The sequence below is a fragment of the Rhinopithecus roxellana genome, chromosome 16, assembly GCF_007565055.1.
Source record: "Rhinopithecus roxellana isolate Shanxi Qingling chromosome 16, ASM756505v1, whole genome shotgun sequence".
NCBI classification, from domain to species: domain Eukaryota; kingdom Metazoa; phylum Chordata; class Mammalia; order Primates; family Cercopithecidae; genus Rhinopithecus; species Rhinopithecus roxellana.
In genome coordinates, this window is record NC_044564.1 from 84,250,094 (window position 1) to 84,271,027 (window position 20,934).

A 20,934-nucleotide genomic window follows, 5' to 3' on the forward strand; every position below is an offset into this window, starting at 1 on the left:
AGTTCTCATCCTGCTATTTTTAGGTATCCTTGCTCCCCATTGCAGCATCTTTGTTGAGATACTACATTTCCATTTTTAAGTGATGTTGTTTTATTGCTTCTAGAGACCCAATTTCATTTTTCTAGAGGAAGAGCACCAAAGCGTTATACTTTTAAGCAAAAAAGAGAGAAAGATTCATTTAACATGAATTTGATTCACAGCCAACTTTTCTGAATTATATCCATTCCTTGAAATCTGGTCGAAGTTGAAGGTGTGATCTGAATGTCTTCTCCAGGTCTTTGTCTAGCCACCATGTGAATGGGAAGCACTCATAGCAGTAAGAGTTCCAGAGTTGTTAAGTGCCAGCTTTCCCATCGTTGCTCTATTTAGACCATAGCTGTTATTACATTTAATACAGTGATAACATTGTACATAGAGAGACCACCCAGTCATGGTACTTACTATCTATGTGATTTCTGCCTGAGGAAATATGCTTAGAAACTTTCACTTTTCTAAGTCTCACCCATTGTTAGCTCCTCTGATGAGGGAAGGCCTTGTCAATATTATCAATGGAGGCAAAAGGTGAAAAATCCAGTTACACACATTTAAGGCTTATTTTCTGCGTTATTCTCTTTCTTCTCTTAGGGGTGTGCCCGCTGTGGTTGACTTTGCTGCAATGCGTGATGCTGTGAAAAAGTTAGGAGGAGATCCAGAGAAAATAAACCCTGTCTGTCCTGCTGATCTTGTAATAGATCATTCCATCCAGGTTGATTTCAACAGAAGGTGAGCGATTAAAACAAATACCTGAGTGTTCTGCTTTGTGCAAAGTCTTTGAATACGAATCTTTTTAAAATGTGTATATGTAGTTAAAGAAGAAAATCTTTAAAAGATATCTTCTGAAAAACTTAAACTTCATATGGATTTTGCAGTAAAGATGTTTTAGGGGGAAGAGTGGGTGGATTTTTTTTTAATCTTTTTTTATTTGTTTTTACTTCTTGGGTGGGAGCAGCCTGCATTTGAATCTGGCTTGAAGTCGGGGTGAAAACACACCCACATGAAGTTCTGCCTTGAGAGCTTGTCAACACAAGTATATGTCAATGCAAGTATATGTTTGAGCTTTTTCATCCACTGGAACCTTATTCCTTTTTTGATCCCAAGTAACTGTTGCATATCTAGCAATCTCTGCCTCTCCACGTGGGTTTCCATAATGCCTATCCCTTTCTTTCTCTGTGTTTCTTCTTTTGTTTGGGATATCCTCTTCTCTCTTCCTGCCAAATCTTACCTGTCCTTTAAGGCCAGCTTATATCTTATTCTGTTAAGAATCCTTTACTTTCCAGCCTACGAAGCTCCCTGTTCTTCAGTTTGCCAGATGATTTAGTGTCCTGAGTGGGCCTATAGTCCTTGAAGGGAAATTGTCACTTGAGTTGCCTTGGTAAATAGATTCTCAGCTCCCTGAATGCAAGAGCTGAGCAGATAAATAGGCATTTAATATCCTAAACTGAGTGACCTTGAAATTATTCTTCAATTTAGTGAAAATCTTAGTAAGCTTGAATATAGACACCTAATGGTCTATAACACCTTTAGGTGGGGAAAAACTAAACAACTCTGAGGATAGGTTTTTGTTTTTTTAAATCCATCCCCACATCCTTGGCATCCAAAGGTGTGCATATTAAAATGTCTTCATTGGCCACGTGCAGTGGCTCATTCCTGTAATCCCAGCACTTTGGAAGGCTGAGGCAGGAGGATCGCTTGAGCCTAAGAGTTTGATACCAGCCTGGACAACTTAGGAAGACCACATCTCTACAAATAACTTTTTAAAAATTAGCCATGTGTGGTGGTGTGTGCCTGTGTGGTCCCGGCTACTTAGGAGGCTGAGGTAGGAGGATCACCTGAGCCCAGGAGGTTAGGCGGTGCATACCAGTTGGGTGACAGAGCAAGACCTTGTCTTAAAAAAAAAAAAAAAAAAAAAACTTAATAAAGAAAATGTTTTACAAAGAAGAGAACTGAACATGTGAATATGTAGTGAACTAGCAACTTAGGCCTGGCCTCTTAACAAACTTTAAAAGTGAATACTTCTTAATCAAAATATATGTACCATTTGTAATCCTAGCCCATTGAAGAGATGACTAAGTTTTGTGAGATTAGGAGCCAAGTAGTAATGGTCAATTTTCCTGACTCAGTTTATTTTAATGAGCTTTAATCCCTAAATCTCACTCTCTAAAAGCCTTTGCTTTAAGTTGGACATGTTGGGAGTGAGTCTTTGGGTTAAAATGGCATCAGGATGTTAAACATTGTTATATAGCCCCAGTCTTTTGTAAGATATACAAAAAGGCATAGAAAATAGAATCTAAGAGAAGCACTTAGTGATTTGATAGGGCCTATAAAAGTACCTGATGGCCGGACATGGTGACTCACGCCTGTAATCCCATCACTTTGGGAGGCCAAGGCGGGTGGATCACGAGGTCAGATCAAGACCATCCTGGCGAACACGGTGAAACCCCATCTCTACTGAAAATACAAAAAAATTAGCCGGGCGAGGTGGCGGGTGCCTGTAGTCCCAGCTACTTGGGAGGCTGAGGCAGGAGAATGGCATGAACCTGGGAGGCGGAGCTTGCAGTGAGCTGAGATAGCATGACTGCACTCCAGCCTGGGCAACAGAGCGAGACTCCGTCTCAAAAAACAAAGAGTACCTGATGAAGTTAAACTTGAAAAAGAAAAAAAACAACAATCTAGTCATCTTTGCCCTTTGGATCAAAATGGTAATCGACAGATGGGACTGAAGTCAGAAGAAACTCTACCATTTGTCCTTTTCTCCAAAAGGCAGAATTTATACCAGCCAAAACCATGAAGATTTCAATGTAGAGATAGGTGTAAAACAATCAGCTATTGCTGTATAACCCCAGAATCTCAGCAGCAGGCAACAATCAGAATTTATTTCTTACACGTCTTCTAGTTTTCTGGGAGGTCAGCTGACCTAGGTGAGCACAGTTGGGCAGCTCTGCTTTGTGCTGCAGTAGTCAGGTTGGCAGCTTACACTGAACCATACATCTGCGGGGGAGCCGGGACAACTCTGTTCCATGTGTGTTTCTTTTGGGGTCCAGGCTAAAGGAGAAAGCCGCTGTCTTGTGACCACAGAGACTCAAGTGGGCAAGTAGAAACACACAATATCTCTAAGGCGTAACTAAGGACCAGCACAGCATCACTTCTGTTCACGGTGCCACTGATCAAAGCAAATCACAGGGTTGAGCCCAAAGCTGGGATGGGGAAATATAGTTCACCCATCTTCAGTGGAAGTAACTGCAAGATAACAGAACAAGAGTTTTGATACAAGGAGGGCAATCAGGTATTTTTAAGAGGCTATTATCTTAACCTAGAAGTATGACTACCTAAAGTTGTCAAAACAACCATCAGTGGGAAAAGAAATAACTTTTCCATATACAGGGCTAGAAACTGATTAGTGGAGGGAGCAGTTCTTATGAATGTTTAAAAGTTTTAGAAGGAAATCTATGTGTATCAGATGTCTTGATGAGACTAAATTTAGAAGCAACGAATGAAACAAAAAAAGGAAAACAGCTATAGATTTAGTTACTTCAAAGTTAAGAGAAAATAACTTGAAAAATATGGCAAACTGTTAATATACTTAATAAATGGAGTATCTGTAATCCATTTAGGAAAATAATACGTCCCTGAAGATAAATGGGCAAAGGGAAGTGGACATTTCATAATAAAAGGAAAGGCAGATGGTAGTAAACAGTATACAAAGGCTTTTCAATCTCACAAGTAATAAAAAAGTAAATATTTGAGATGTCATTTTCTTACCGATATAGTTGACATTAGAAAATAAACATTAATTATGAAGGTGTTATAAGGGAGACAGTTTTATACACTGCTGATAGCACTATAAATTAGAAATGAGGATTAAAGCAGTATATGTTAAGACCTTAGAAATTTCTGTATCCTTTGTCCTGGAATTTCTACTTCCAAGCATACCTTTTATATCATTTATTTATTTATCTATTTTTTGAGACAGGGTCTCTGTTCCCTAGACCAGGGTGACGTGATCACAGTTCAGTGCAGCCTTGCCTCCTGGGCTTAAGCAATCCTCACACTTCAGCCTTCTGAGTAGCTGTGATCACAGGCATGTGCCACTACATCTAGCTAATCTGAATAGCTGACTTCAGAGAAAACTTAATGGCCAATAATGTTTATTAAAGTATTATTTATAAATGAAGCCTAGAAACATTCTAAATGTCCAACAAAAAATGGCTTATTAAATTATGGTATACCCCTGAAGTGAATCATTAGGTAACCTTTAGAGTTTTATGAAGTCTTTAATAACACTTGGAACATGATCACATTGTAGCTGAATGAGCCAGATGCTACACTGCATATGTAGAGTGACATAAGCTACATGGAAAATGATGCAGGAATTAAAAGATTGGAAAGGGTGCCAAGTTGCAAAGCAGTTATCTCCGGCATTGTAACTGTCTTCATTTTCCTAATAAGAAGCTATTATTTTTATAATTAAGTCATTTAAAAATATGAAATCACTCAAAGGGAAACAAAAACACCTTTATTTGCTTCTCTGGGGATGTAACTGAGTTCCAGGCAGCCTCAAAATAAATTTAGAAAATGGTCTTTCTCCAGTTAATATTGCTAACATCCAAACCAGATAAATTCAGGATAAAGAGAAATCTACTTTGTCCCCTGAATTGATTGGTGGTTCTTGGAACAGACCATGTACTCACCAGCTCTTCCCTTTCCTTTGGACTCTGAACCTCTCCTAAGGCAATGTGTCTTCCCCCACCTTCCTTTTTTTCTAAATCACGTGAACTCATTTAATGTTTTGGTTTCAAATGGAAGAGTTTAAAATATATGCGTAAAATGTTATCCTGTTTGAGATAGGATAAAGACCCACTTCAGAAGTTATGAAAGTAGCCATAAATTCATGCCTAATTTCATCTTTCTTGGAGACTTTCGTTAATGTTGATGAGTTTACCTTCATTTCGCTCGCCTAGAAGGTGAAAGTACAGGTAGAGACAGAATTGTAATACAGTTTTCATGTCTAAACTCTATTGACTCAAAATTCAAAGAGCTCATTACTGTTAATACATCTTAAACTTGGGTCATCACCAAGTTCACTGTAATTTTTTTTTTTTTTTTTAGACCTTGACTCTAATCAACAGGTTTCAATTTTTTGTAGACCTTTTTCATTTACATCATGTACTGAAAACAAAAACAGCGAAATCCAAGAGTGAGCTTTGACCTAGATTGATAACCAAATCTAGCAAACCCACATATATATATAAAATTAGAGCGAATACTGGCCGGGCATGGTGGCTCACGCCTGTAATCCCAGCACTTTGGGAGGCTGAGGCAGGCAGATCACAAAGTCAGGAGATGAAGACCATCCTGTCCAACATGGTAAAACCATGTCTCTACTAAAATACAAAAAATTAGCCAGGCATGGTGGTGTGTGCCTGTAGTCCCAGCTACTCAGGAGGCTGAGGCAGGGGAATCGCTTGAATCCAGGAGGTGGAAGTTGCAGTGAACCGAGATTGTGCCACTGCACTCCAGCCTGGTGACAGAGTGAGATTCCATCTCAAAAAAAAAAAAAAACATTTATTTTAGAAGTGTTTTTATTGGTGGTATTTTGTTTTTATTTCTTGAGTTTTTTTTGCAGTTTAACCTCATGATCTCTCTCCTCATTTTTGTAAGGAATTAAACGTGATGTCTCAACTCTGTGAAACTGTGTGCTGTGAGCTAATTTCCAGCTCTATTTCTAGAAATGAGTGAGAAAAACTGGGTACACTGTGGTAGAGTGGTAAATATCTCAGTTAAATGTTTATAAGCCCTTTGCCTAGTTTGAATAATACTAATTAGCTTCACACCCTCTTTAGAAGTTGAAGTTTTAACACATTATTGTGATATTTTACAAAGTTACCTCACCTTTTTTTTTTTTGTTGCTCCTTCAACAAGAATTTCATAACAGTGGCCGGGCGCGGTGGCTCACGCCTGTAATCCCAGCACTTTGGGAAGCCAACGCGGGCAGATCACGAGGTCAGGAGATTGAGACCATCCTGGCTAACATGGTGAAGCCCTGCGTCTCTACTAAAAATACAAAAATTAGCCGGCGTGGTACCAGGCGCCTGTAGTCCAGCTACTTGGGAGGCTGAGGCTAGGGAATGGTGTGAACCCGGGAGGCGGAGCTTGCAGTGAGCCGAGATTGCGCCACTGCACTCCAGTCTGGGCGACACACCAAGACTTAGTCTCAAAAAAAAGAATTTCATAACAGTTTCTGACCAGATTTCATTAATGTGAAAACTATCTCCATGTTAATACTGTCTGTGAATTTCTGGAGCTCCATTAAATGTAATTCTCAGAAACTGAACTACATTCAATTCTGAATTCAAATTAAGTAACTAAGAAATTTCCTCTTTAGTCTGTGAGGCCATTCACGTTTAGAGACCTTATTAAAAGCTCACTAGATTAGACTAATTTAGGAAAGTTCTGAGTGGTAGAAAATTCTGAATGCTAGGTCTATTTATTCATTCCAGTAACTAGAACTAGGCTAATTGAGCCAAGCTCCATATAATAGATGTTTTGTTTTCCTGAGTAAATAGGGTTTTACCTGGAATTACTGTATCATGAAACAGTCTAAGCATTTCTGGCTTCTGCACGTCCTATGAACGAACATGTTACTTCCATCAAACTGATACCCCCAGCATTTTCTGGGGTAAACGTTCTCGCATCAGTCATCAGTCATGCTTCTGCTGTGAGAAGCTCTGTCATCCTCCTGGTGCTGGAGGGTAGAAGATCAGGGACAATGACTAGCAGTCCATAAGTGCTCACAGTATAGCAAAAGAGATGGGGAGGAGAGGCAGGGGCCACATGTGGTTATGATCTCATCTGTAGTGCTAGAAATCAATGTCAGAGATGCTTTCCTTTTTTTAAAAAAAATTAAATCCATTTAGCAGATCTATTACGTGCCAGTATTTATTCCAGAAACAGGTTATAGTTTAGAAGGGGAGAGAAATTAGTGAACACACAGCTTTCATGCAGTTGGTAAGTGTAGTCACCACGGAGAAGGGGCAAATCATCCTGATCTGGGGAGTCTGCAGGTTTTTCAAGGAGTGTCACCTGATCTGGATCCTGAAGCCTGTTTACCAAGGAGAGAAGAGCTGGAAAAGACCTTCCACTCAGCACAAATAGAGCATGCAAAGGCATGAGGAAAGTGGGGGTGGGAAGAGCATGCTGACTACAGTGCGGCTGAAGCTGAGAGCTTGGACTGGAGGCTAGGAGAGAGCTTATAAAGGATGGCTGAGTTCAGGTTGAAGGACTTGGGTTTTTAAGACAAGGAATTTTTACTTTATTAGAAAATGGGAAGCCATTGGTAGATTCAAACTGGTTTGTGATGATTTATATTTTAGAAATGATTCAGGTGACCATACCAAAGGTAGATTGCAAAGGTAGATTGCAGGGCAGCTAGTTGGGAGGCTATTTCTGGAATAAATACCTTGATAGCTATAGGTACTAAGTGGTGGGAAAAGAGCTCATTAGATATGGACAGACAGGGAAGAGGAACAGATTTAGGAAAGAAAGCCCAGCATCAGGGTTTGACCCGTTGAGTTTGTGGTGCCTGAAGTATTCTTGATGCGCATGCCCAAAACACACTGGAAACATAGATCTGGATATAGAGACAGGTGGGAACTGGAGGGACGCAGCACTCAGCATTCTATTGAGAAGGTCGAGATGAGGGCCTTGAGGAGTAGCTGTGTCTCGTCCAGAGGGTCCACAGAGTCTGCTGATGCTGGTGTCAGTGCAGGTGTCCTGCCTTTTTCTGCTATCCTGGGGTCCCTCCTTTCTCTCTTTCTTTTGCTCTTCTCGAACATGTACACACATTCACAGACACTCATTCACTCAGGCAGGGATCTGCAGACTTTTTCTAGAAAAGGCCAATAGCAAATACTTTAGGCTTTGCTGGCTACATGCTGTCTCTGTCACATATTCTTCCCCCCCAACACCCCAGCCTTTAAAAATGTAAAAATCATCCTTCATTTGAGGGCCACGCGTATATGGGCATTGGACCACATTTGGCCCATGGGCTAGTTTGTAGACCCCTGTAAGGCAGTCTCTGGAAATGATCCTATTAAAGCAACCAACACTTGTCTTGGAGAATACTGATATCAAGAGAAAGAAAAGTCAGTGTGGTAGCCAACTATGTTTTCTTTTTCTTTTTTCTTTTTTTTTTTTTGAGACAGAGTCTCGCTCTTTCGCCCAGGCTGGAGTGCAATGGTGTGATCTCAGCTCACTGCATCCTCTGCCTCCCAGGTTCAAGTGATTCTCCTGCCTCAGCCTCCTGAGTAACTGGGATTGCAGACGCACGCCACCACGCCTGGCTAATTTTTCTATTTTTAGTAGAGACGGAGTTTCACCATGTTGGCCAACCTGGTCTTGAACTCCTTACCTCATGATCTGCCCACCTCAGCCTCCCAAAGTGCTGGGATTACAGGCATGAGCCACTGTGCCCGGCTCCAGATGTGTTTTCTATGAGGTAAATAACACGTGCTTCCAGTCCTTTTTTTCCCCAAGGAGTGCCTGACCATCTTGCTCAGGCTGACTTACCGTCATCCTTCAGACTACATTGATACCATGTCCTTCTGGAAAGCATTCCAGTCCCCTCAACCCCCACCCCTGGCTGAGTTCATGGCCCATTCCAAGTGCTCCCATGGCACCCTGTGCTTCCCATACCAGGCAGTGATGATTGCATTCTTTTGCAGTTGCCCTCTCACCAAACTCAGTGCAACAGTGGGCAGTGAGCACGCAGCTTTCGCACCATTGCATTTTCAGCATGTAGCACATGGCAGGCTCTGGGAGGGTGGATGATCAGAGTGGGTGAGAAGCAGAGTATCATGGTCAAAGCAGAAAGCCCCAGGGCAAGTCAGACCTCGGCTCAGATAACAGTACTGTGTTATCATCTAACTTCGGACAACTTTAACCTTTCTGTGCCTCAGCTGCTGCTTCCAGACACTGAGGAAGACAGTAGTATCAGCTGCTGCTTCCAGACACTGAGGATGACAGTAGTATTTACGTGAGGGGTTGTGATGATGAGTTCACATTTGTAAAGCTCTGAGTGCCCATAACGTAATGTTGCCTTTTAGCTCTTGCTGTTACTGTGGTGGTGTTACTAGCACTGCCACCATTACTGCCACAGTCTCTGTAACTATGACAGGAAGGCTGTGTGGTATAGGGATTAAAGGATTGTGTCAACTCGGGAGTCAGACGGCCTGGGTTTCAATCCCAGTTCCACCATTTACTAGTTTCTGTGGTCCTGAGCAAGTTTCTTAACCTCTCCGTGTCTCAGTTTCCCCACTTGAAAAATGTGGCTATTAGTTGCACCTGACTCAAAGGGATATTATGGAGACTGAATGAGAAAATTAACATAAAGCATTTAGAATAGTTGCTGGCTCCTAGTAGTGTCAATAAGTGTTAACTACTGGGTACTAGAAAGTAGTTATCGAGTACTTCATTAATTAATGAAGTCTGACTTTGGTCTTAGCTGTGAATTTTACTAGCCTTTCCTGTGTTCACTCAATCCTATGACACATACTTTACAAGCACATTTTGTGTGCTGAATCTGCGATCTTGTGACTATGACTTACTCTACCTTTTTTTTTTTTTTTTTTTTTTTTGAGACGGAGTCTTGCTCTGCCACCCAGGCAGGAGTGCAGTGGCCGGATCTCAGCTCACTGCAAGCTCCGCCTCCCGGGTTTACGCCATTCTCCTGCCTCAGCCTCCCGAGTAGCTGAGACTGCAGGCGCCCACCTCGTCGCCCGGCTAGTTTTTTGTATTTTTAAGTAGAGACGGGGTTTCACCGTATTAGCCAGGATGGTCTCAATCTGCTGACCTCGTGATCCGCCCGTCTCGGCCTCCCAAAGTGCTGGGATTACAGGCTTGAGCCACCGCGCCTGGCCGACTTATTCTACCTTGACTCAAAACAATGCAGTTTGATTTTTAAAATCCTAGAAAATCATCTTGGTGCCCTATATTGTCCTGATGGACTGAATGACTTTGAGTAAATCTTAGTGTATAATCTGTGGTTCACAGACGTTATCAGGTGACACCATCTTCCTCATAAACCGTGGTCCTACACACAGGAGATTATGATTCTATAAGGTACCGATCCTGTCAGCATTGCTAGTTTTCCATCTCCCAACATAGAGAGGAAAATGCCAACCCAGACACAGCCCAGGTCAGAGAGGTGTTATAATGAGGTCATGAATGAGGAGTATAGAAACAAGAGTGCTTTAAATGTCCAAGCTGCTGTTGTCATATAATGTCTTGAGTCTGTTCCTAAGAGTCAGACTATGATTAGATTAGTTTTAACTTGAATTCAGTTCCATGTTTTCTGCCTACCATATTTAAAGGCCTTGTAGGAATCACTTGAACCAAACAATAATTACTCTTTTTACTTTCACTAGTTACCTCTCCTATTCCACACTGTAAGTAGTCACGAGTGAAATTATCACTCAGCAAGCAAGGAGATGCAATTCCATTTTGTTTCTTCACCACCCATAAATTTGACCACGAACATGTTAAGCCTCAAATTGTATACATTTAATTTTTCTCTCTGACAGGGCAGACAGTTTACAGAAGAATCAAGACCTGGAATTTGAAAGAAATAGAGAGCGATTTGAATTTTTAAAGGTATGGGCAGGGTCTGGTTCCATCGTTTGGTTTTCTTTGTATGTGGGGTACGAGGGAGAGATGCCAAGAAGATGGGCTGAGTAGAAGTACTTCACGTGTTCATAGTGTTCTTTCCATTTGTCAATCCCAGTGGGGTTCCCAGGCTTTTCACAACATGAGGATTATTCCCCCTGGCTCAGGAATCATCCACCAGGTGAATTTGGAATATTTGGCAAGAGTGGTATTTGATCAGGATGGATATTATTACCCAGACAGCCTCGTGGGCACAGACTCGCACACTACCATGATTGATGGCTTGGGCATTCTTGGTTGGGGTGAGTGTTCTTCCAGGTTTCTATTCCATATATGCTGTTTTGGGGCATGCACTTTAATTCACTTTGATTCTATTACATCTCAGTAACATGAATTTACATGACCACAAGTTTCCGAGAGGTATTTTTGTCAGTTTTGTCACTGGTGTTTTTCCAGTGCCAAGAGAATCACTTTGCACCTAGCAGGCACTCAGTAATTATACTTGGAAGAATGAGCAGGAGCAAGGGGTTAGGGACATTTAGCATACATGAAAATCACCTGGGATGTTAACAACAGAGACTCCCAAAGCTTACTCTTCTTTGCATGTGGCACCGAGGGGATTTTGATACAGGTGTTTGGGGGACCATGCTTTGAGAAACACTTGTTTAAAAATTCTATAAAGGAAAATAGAGAAAAAACAGCTGTTCTTTATAGAAACATAACTCTGTACCAATTAAACATTGTAACTGGGTTTATTACCTGTTAATGTCACTCAATTTATACCTGAGAGATAGAGTAAGGAGTGATGAAAACATTTTTCCGGTCATGCCCGTTCATTGCAGGTGTTGGTGGTATTGAAGCAGAAGCTGTCATGCTGGGTCAGCCAATCAGTATGGTGCTTCCTCAGGTGATTGGCTATAGGCTGATGGGGAAGCCCCACCCTCTGGTAACATCCACTGACATCGTGCTCACCATTACCAAGGTAACAATATGCAACCTCTTCTGTGGTCTTGGAAAGTCGCAATTATAGCTTTCCAATGGAGGGAATAAATAATGGAATTTTTTTGGTTTCCAAGTGCTCTAGCAATGCTAGGAAACCAGGTTGATGATTTTAAAAGGAGATGAGGTAAGGGGAGTATTCTTTGTTAAGTTTAGATAATTATGTTTATTTTCTTCTAGTATTGCTGCATTGATCTTTTTCTTAAAGGAAAATTTTTAAACTGTGAAATAGTTCAATGATACAGAAATTAAGATGGCATTCATATGCCCACCACCTAGATTTAACAGAGGATACCATTTTGTCATAGTTGCTTCAAAGCTCTCTGTTTTTAAAGAAATATGTAATATCTGTGGCTATAGCCACATTCCCCATTTCTAGAAATAATCACTATCCTGAGGTTGTAAGAATCATTCCCGTGTTTGTGTTTATGCTTTCACTACATGTTTTCCACATGGTTCTTCCTTTTATGCAAATAGCAAGGTAGTTCCATAAATAGAGTTTTACTTTTTAAATTCTCTTCTCTGTATTATAAGTTACATTATTGTAACATATGTCACCAAGCTGGAAAGTATTAGGCTTTTTCTGTAGCTGTTAGAGGAGATCATCTTTTCTGTGATTTATTTGTTTTGTAAAAAGAAGGCCATTTCATTTTGGAAGACGCTTGGAAAAGCAATGGTTTTTAATGATCACAAACATAATTTTTTCTGCTTTTATAGTTTGGAGGCTGGGGTCTTTTGCACGGACACACTATTGTTAAAGTGCAAAACACATTTCCGTTTGATTTAATTTTTGTGAAATTTGGAATTGGATTTATTTGAATGGCATAGCTTATCACAAATGTCTGTGCACTATTCTTCAAATGTGGAATACTACAGGACTTCCTCACAAAATTTGGCAGAATCCCATATAACCAAAAGAGCCCATCTATGTGGTTGTGGCTAGAAACTGGCTTTATGCGGAGCTAAGTCAGTCACTGTGGCCTCACTCCCTACTGGTGCCTTGCGTGGAAAAGATATGGGGATCTTTTGGTTACATTTGACTTATACTTGTAGCATGAATTTTGTTCATTATGCCTTTGAAAAGTTATTTTCTTAACTAGTGCAGGTAGATATTTAGGTTGAAAGAATTTAATACCTAACACTTCCAGATGCTTCCAATGATCTCATTAGAGAGGGAAAGAGAATGTTTCTCATTTTGAAATATTTTTCTTAATATCATTTGTATTTTGGGCACACTTTGTCTTTTTATAAATAAGAACTATTTGACATCATCTTAGATTTATAGGAGAGTTAGTATAAAGAGTACAGAGAATTCCTGTTATCTTTCTCCCAGCTTCCCATAATGTTAACATCTTAAATAACCATGGCACGTTTATCAAAACTAAGAAGTTAACATTGGTGTGGTACTCTTAACTACAGGCTTTACCAGTTTTTTCAGTAATGTCCCTTTTCTGCTCCAGAATTCAATCCAGGATACCATGTTGCATTTAGTTGGCATTGCTTTTTAAGTTTTGAAAGTGATCACAAATGTGTTGGGCTAATGTATTATTTGGGTTTACTGACAAGACTAGCTTATAAGAAGTACAAGATGGTAGTTCTGCATTTTGAATGTGGGCCGTCAGATCTCCAACTTTTCTGTTGTTTCTGCTGTTTAGCACCTCCGCCAGGTTGGGGTGGTGGGCAGATTTGTCGAGTTCTTCGGGCCAGGAGTAGCCCAGTTGTCCATTGCTGACCGAGCTACAATTGCTAACATGTGTCCAGAGTACGGAGCAACTGCTGCCTTTTTCCCAGTTGACGAAGTTAGTATCACATACCTGGTACAAACAGGTAAGTGAAGGGCCCTGAAAGCACAGGGCTCTTTGTAAAAGTTCAATGAAACACTGAGAATCTGAGCACTGCCTTCTGCCTCTGCCCAACAGAAGGCACTGGATTACAGTTATACAATTTTTTTTTTTCTCCATGGAGTCAAAATGGGTTTTTGGGATTTAAGGAGTTAATATGAGATAGAGATGGTATGGCCAATAGAAAGAGCTCAGAGATTACAGAAGCCTGGATATTTATACTGGTCCTCTACTACTAGCTTTTTTGACATTAAACAAGTGATCTTAGTAATGGTTACTGCTGTCTGTTGGGTACTTGCTGTGTACCAGGTACCTGGTATGTATTTGCTGTCAACCTCTTTACAAATCTGTAGGGTAGGTTGATTGACTAGTTAATTAACATTAGAGAAAACTGAGGATCAGAGAAGTGTTCATACCCAAGGCTAATAAATAGCAGAGTCAGAAGCCAACCCTGCAACTGCCTGGCTCCAAACAGGAACAGCACTCTGCAACACCCCTCTCAGGGATGTCCAAAAAATGAAATGAGGCCAGGCACGGTAGCTCACTCCTGCAATCCCACCACTTTCAGAGGCCAAGACAGGCAGATCACCTGAGGTAAGGAGTTTGAGACCAGCCTGGCCAACATGGTGAAACTCCCGGGAGGCGGAGGTTGTGGTGAGCTGATCTCGCACCACTGCACTCCAGCCTAGGCAACAGAGAAAGACTGTCTCAAAAAAAAAAAAAAAAAGAAAAGAAAAGAAATGAGAGGCTGCATATGAAGGCATTTTAAATCATTGACAGATCTTTAACTGTGTATTTTTAGAAATTTGACTTTTAACTTTGAGAAAGCTATAAAATGTGTTTCTCAATTTAAAAACATTAACTCTTCATTCAGTCATTCATTTAGCAAATTATCAACATCTGGTCTAGTTCCCAAAGATATGGCAGTGAACAAGATTATAAAATAAAGTCCCTGCCATCAGGTAGCTTACTTTCTAGTGACGAGGGAGGACAGTGAACAAGTGAACAAATGTGTAAGTGTGATATAATGAAAAAGAAAAGGGAGGTGGCTGAAGTACCCCAGAGGTGCTTGTGCAGATGTCTGGATGAAGTGAAGGGATAGCCACGGGAAGGGTTTCATGAGAATCTTACAGACTCCAAATAAATCTTAGTCTTCTCCCATAGCCTGAGGAAATTCCTCTAGAAATAGCAAAGATTGTGATGAAAAAGTTTATTTAAAAAAAGTTTTTATTAAATATAAGCATATTGAAATTGATTAATACATCTTTTTTCCCCCAAAGGATTTTAAGTGAAAAAGATAAAGAACTAAAAGAACAGAATAAATAATTGAGGGATTCAACTTAAAGAAGAGAAGGGATAGTGTGCTGGATAGAGGGGCAAAAGCTTTGAGATGGATCTAGAGGGAAGGTTAACTGGTTAGTTCCCGTGGTGCTGCAGGTGGCCATTATACTTCTTGGTGATCCAGTGCCAAATTTGTAACATCTATTAAATTGAAACAAACATATTGGTTCAGAAGAGTGTAGCCCTTTCTCACAATAAACCCTGAGAGACATTTCTCCTGTTCATCTTCATGAAGAGCATGGCATGGGGTGTAGTAAACAGCGGGCTCAACAACAGGTCAGGATACAAATACTTTAGTGAAGCTCATACAGCTGTCTTTTATGAGGTCTGTGCTGAGAGCTAATGACGTTTACAATTCAGCTAAAACAAGCAGACAAACAAAAAATTCTGATCAGTGGTAGGCCAAAGGATCAAACCTTCTGTTTCTAACCATCAGAGAAACTGTGGACGGCATGTCCGTTGGTCATACTTCATGAGTATTATCTCCTACACCGGAATCTTGATAAGAGTTAAATAGCAAAGGGCTCAAGGTCATATTCCTAGTGATGCAGCATCCTGAGTTAAGACTTTGAACTTCTAGGTCAAGCTCAGGTTTGGATTTTGGTTCTGCCGTTTACTGGCTGTGTTACATGAGAAAGTTACTTAGTCTTCTTGAGCCACTATTTCCTCATCTATAAATGGGAATAATAATTGTATCATAAGACTGTGATAAAGGATTAGAGATTGAGGTAATACATTTAAAAGGTTTAGGGCACAGTGCCCAGAAAGTGCTCAGTAGCCAATGGTTTCGGGTGGGGTTGGGATGGGTTTTAATTTTAACAGTAAAATCATGTGGAATGCTGAGTCTTTGTGGCCAGTTGAAGGCAAATGCATAGGCATGCTTTCACAATTAGCTCAGGCGCAAGATTCTCTTAATTAAAGGCTATACCCAAAAAGGGGGGGTTATCTGTAGATAGAACCAGAATCTTTTTCAGAAAACAGTCACTTTGATAGGAACAGCACATTCATCAATGGCCCCTAATAAAAAGCAGCATCAGGGGGAGAGTTAAACCATTAGCGTGGAAGCCGAAAAATCGACAGAGCCATTGGTGTGTGTGTAAGTGCAGCGTATGTTGTGTACTTACATAATTGCTGATGGAAGTATCAGTTTATAAACTTCAACCAGGAAATACTAACCTATGTTATTTGTTATTCCTTAAAATGCCTTTTAGGTCGTGATGAAGAAAAAGTACAGTACATTAAAAAATATCTTCAGGCTGTAGGAATGTTTCGAGATTTCAATGACCCTTCTCAAGACCCAGACTTCACCCAGGTGCCTTCCACTGCGCATGTATTTCCTCTTCTGCAAGCCTGCGATTTTAGTTGTGTTTTTTCTTGGGGGAATGCACTGGTAGGAAATTAGTCACTGCCAAGGCATTACAAAAGAACGGACTGTTAAAAGGTTGAAAAACCAAAAGGATAAGGAAATTGTAAACATAACAGAATAATATAATTTCTTACATTCCTACTGGCTTAATCATTGTAAGTTAAGTGTCCCCCCCCATTTGAACTACTGATTCATGCCTCTTAATGTGGAAGACCACTGAAAGACTGCTAAAGGAATAAAAATGATACAATGGACTTTGGGGACTCGGGAAAGGGTGGGAGGGAGGTGAAGGATAAAAGATTACACATGGGGTACGATGTATACTGCTGAGGTGATGGATACACCAAAATCTCAGAAATCACCACTAAAGAACTTATTCATGTAACCAAACACCACCTGTTCCTCAAAAATCTATTGAAATATAAAGAAAACTCAAAAGACTTCACTAATGGAACAAGAGCTGTTGAAAGGCTAAACCATCATTATTATAGACCTAGAAAGAAGTGAAGGTACAAACATGTCAGTAAACTGAATCCACATTTTTCTAGACCACAAGGTAAACTAGACCTGCGACCCTTGTTTGGTTTCTTATTACACTGAGGAAAGGAAATATTCAATTAGACTAAGGCCCACTTCCTGGCGTGGATAACTTAATGGCTGCATCCCTCCCAAATCACCTTAGAAGTGTAATGGTTTATGTATGATTTCCATAGATAACCCACCTTCAACCTAACTTAGCCATACAAAGCGCGATGAGCTGCCTCCAAGGATGGGTGAGTGGAGGACACTGGGCCTCTGCAGCACCCACCCTGTTCTTTCTGAGAGATGCCAAGGCTGCCTGCCTGTCTCCTGCTACTTAAGTGCCCATCATGATCTTGTGAAATTAATCGCTTAAGATTAATTGAGAGAATTAAGAGAAACATTGGCTTCCTTGTTTTTGAATGTGGTAGTTTATTTGCTTATTTTTATGGTTGTGATGTTTTAAATTTTCTGGCATACTTTGAATTTCCTCTTTGTGGGTATAATATAAATTCTGTAATTTCTTTTCTTTGGGGTCAACAGGTTGTGGAATTAGATTTGAAAACAGTAGTGCCTTGCTGTAGTGGACCCAAAAGGCCTCAGGACAAAGTTGCTGTGTCTGACATGAAAAAGGATTTTGAGAGCTGCCTTGGAGCCAAGGTAGGGGCCTGTGGGAAGAGGTTGAATCCTCTGGACTCTACCCCGGTGATTCAGTGTCCAGGCTTTCATCCCACTTGACATGAATCTTCCTACAGCCTGATGCTTGAGGGTGTTTATTCTCCCTTCTGAAATCCTTAATGACTTCCTCCATTACCACGAGCCAAGCAGCAAGAGCCATCATAAACACAACTCAATCCACCTTTTTGAGCACGTCTGCTTTTCGCAGGACCCTCACCACACTGTTTACTCACCCAAGGTTTTCTAACTGTTGTACCTTTGTGCATGCCCCTCCCTGCCTGAAAGTCTCTTCTCCAACTCATCATATTCTGTTCTGTGAACTCCATAAAACTTTGTTCAGATATCAGCTACTCTGCATTGGGTTCTCAGAATCTCATAGCAGAAAGTCACCTTTCCTTATTGGACACTTCATGGTGCTTGGTCTGAAACACTTTGATAGCGTTCCATATTCTTTAACTTACATTGTTGGTATTTTATTTGCATGTATGATTTCTGTTACTAGACTGTAGCTTTGAGAACAGGATTTGTGTCTGAATCACGTTGGGAGCCCACAAGGTACCTAGCACAGTATCTTATATGCAGTAGATTTTCAATGAACATTTCCCAAAGGAATGATTAAGATGTATGATGGATTTTATCTGTGCGACACCAATATTATGCCAAATATTCCGTTGTACTTTGTTTGCACTGTTGATCACGATTAGTTGAATCTGGTCAACATAGCACCTTTTTCTAAATTTCCGTAAGGTTAGAATCCATAGTCTTAATCAGTCCCTATCCATTAAACTGTACAATAAAGTCATTGAGTTCAATTTAGACTAACTTTAAATTTGTAGTTTTAGCATTTACATTTTTGAGGTGGGAAGGAAGTAATTGTTATTAATTTCAGTGCAGAGTAAGACTCAGATATCATGACTGCTTTTCGTAAAGATTTAAAATGAGTGATTTTTCTGTAGTAGTTCAGAGTTTACTTGCAGAATTGGCCTTTAAAATTATACTTACCAAAGTATTCTTTCTTCTAAAGTGAGAACCACTGACGATATGTAGGTTTTTTCCTCTAGCCAGATATATGTATATCTTATATAAACATATTTCTATATAATACATATTTTTTCTTCTTTTAGCAAGGATTTAAAGGATTCCAAGTTGCTCCCGAACATCATAATGACCATAAGACCTTTACCTATGATAACACTGAATTCACCCTTGCTCATGGTTCTGTGGTCATTGCTGCCATTACGAGCTGCACAAACACCAGTAATCCGTCTGTGATGTTAGGGGCAGGTAAGTGCATTTGACTCCATCCTCATGGTCATCATACACGTGTGTAGGTGGAAATAGCCTGAGACAGGGCCCAGGGCCTTAGCAGAGTTCTAGGTGTAATTCCCTGAACCTCATCTTTTCCAGATACCGATATTTATTGGCCTATAAATATCTACACAATAAATAGTGTCCAAAGCAAAGTTTCTAAAATAGAATGCACACTGCATAATAGTCTGTCTTGAGAATTAACACAGAAAATAAATAGAGGAAAGCAAAGGAAGCTGGATTTCTGAGAAAGCCTACATTCTCATGTCAGACTTTGGAAGAAAAATAAAGCGTTATCACAGATTTTGTTCTTCGTGAAAGCCCTGAGCAGCAGGATTGAGTTCTGACTTGAATGCTGGGAGGTGTTTCTGAATGAGGCACAGGGCACTGGCTGATAAAACCTGGGGCAGCTGACCTGTTCTACAATTCTGGTTAAGTTGTTAACATTTACATACGTGGTTTCCTTACTATAAGGTCTCTTTAGTTTCGAAGTTTTTAGTCATCCCCCAAGCTTCTCTTATATCCATCCACAGACCAGACAGTGTCAACAGTTCCTTTCTATGAAGCAGACACAGGCATTAGGAAAACCTTCTTTGCCTGAGCCCATATATTGCCACCTAAGCTTTCCCTGTCTGGTCTGGAGCAAACCACTCTTTTTTTTTTTTTTTTTTTGAGACGGAGTCTTGCTCTGTCGCCCAGGCTGGAGTGCAGTGGCCGGATCTCAGCTCACTGCAAGCTTCGCCTCCCGGGTTCACGCCATTCTCCTGCCTCAGCCTCCCGAGTAGCTGGGACTACAGGCGCCTGCCACCTCGCCCGGCTCGTTTTTTTGTATTTTTTAGTAGAGACGGGGTTTCACTGTGTTAGCTAGGATGGTCTCCATCTCCTGACCTCGTGATCTGCCCGTCTCGGCCTCCCAAAGTGCTGGGATTACAAGCTTGAGCCACCGCGCCTGGCCACAAACCACTCTTCTGTGGACAAGTCACCAGCTTGTCTGTGGCTTTTTGTCCCCTCATGCCCACACCCCCACTGCTCATGTTTTTGTTACTTCTGTGATACTTCCTAAGGCAGAGCACCCAGTGTTCCAGTAGCAGTCTCTGTATCTGCCAAAGTCCAGCAGATCTTCCACTTCAAGATACATCTGAACATTCGATTTTTACTTCTCTGCTGACTGTTCCTTGCCAGCCAGCACACAGTTGATATAGTTACAGAAAGGGCTCCTTCAATTATGATTTTCATCCAAATCAAACATAATTAGAAAGATCATTTTCCCTCTAAAAAAATTAAAAACTCATTTTGTAATATATTCCTAAATGGTTTTAGATTTATCTCCTTAAAAAAGAAGTAAGCAAATCTCTTTCTTCATTTCCTTGCCTAGTTTTGAGTTTACTGCATACATCTAAATGACCATTGGCCAGGGAGCGTTTAGATTTCTGTTTGGCAGCAAAAACAGCAGATAGTGCCAACAGGAAGGGAGCATGGTCAGGTGGTGGCAGGAAATGCAGACTGAAGAAAATCAGGCTCTTTTCTGAAGTGTGCCTGGCACCTAGAGCAGGCAGCCACCCACACTGCATCTGTGTTTACCATTTCACAGGATTGTTAGCAAAGAAAGCTGTGGATGCTGGCCTGAACGTGATGCCTTACATCAAAACTAGCCTGTCTCCTGGGAGTGGCGTGGTCACCTACTACCTACAAGAAAGCGGCGTCATGCCTTATCTGTCTCAGCTTGGGTGAGGGAGAGTTTTCTTTTGCACCATTGCTTTCGTTGAATTTTATCCCTCATGTATCTTGCTATGTCACCTTGTAACAGATGTGAGATTATCTGATGATATCTAATTGCATAGTCGTTTATCAGATGGTAGTAGACTTAAACCCTTACATTCCATCTAAAGAGGTAAGTGCCTTAGAGGGCACTTACCATGGATGGACTTTGCAGGACTGGAAGTTGCTTTGGGTGGGTCAGTGAATGAGTGGAGAGGGAACGTGAAGGCCTAGGACATTACTGCACACTACTGTTGACTTTGTAAACACTGGACACTTAGGCTACACTAACTTAATTCTTAAAAAAGTTTCTTTCTTCAGTAGTGTTAACCGTTGCTTACTTTTATTTTACAAACTTTTAAGTTTATTGAAACTCTTGACTCTTATAACACTTAGCTTAAAATAAACATATTGTATAGCTGTTCC

The 20,934-nt window shown here is 40.7% G+C and overlaps 1 protein-coding gene across 2 annotated transcripts in view; it reads left to right on the forward strand.

Annotated features, from left to right (window-relative positions):
* The window catches only part of ACO1 (aconitase 1), a 72,941-nt gene that overhangs the window by 24,242 nt on the left and 27,765 nt on the right, over window positions 1-20,934 (forward strand). For both annotated transcript variants that reach the window (XM_010354446.2, XM_030920286.1), the window contains 9 exons: window positions 625-762; window positions 10,617-10,686; window positions 10,817-11,000; window positions 11,541-11,680; window positions 13,353-13,524; window positions 16,091-16,191; window positions 17,308-17,424; window positions 18,567-18,726; window positions 20,342-20,477. In XM_010354446.2, the coding sequence (XP_010352748.1) occupies window positions 625-762; window positions 10,617-10,686; window positions 10,817-11,000; window positions 11,541-11,680; window positions 13,353-13,524; window positions 16,091-16,191; window positions 17,308-17,424; window positions 18,567-18,726; window positions 20,342-20,477 (1,218 nt within the window). The remainder of the gene's footprint in view (window positions 1-624; window positions 763-10,616; window positions 10,687-10,816; window positions 11,001-11,540; window positions 11,681-13,352; window positions 13,525-16,090; window positions 16,192-17,307; window positions 17,425-18,566; window positions 18,727-20,341; window positions 20,478-20,934) is intronic.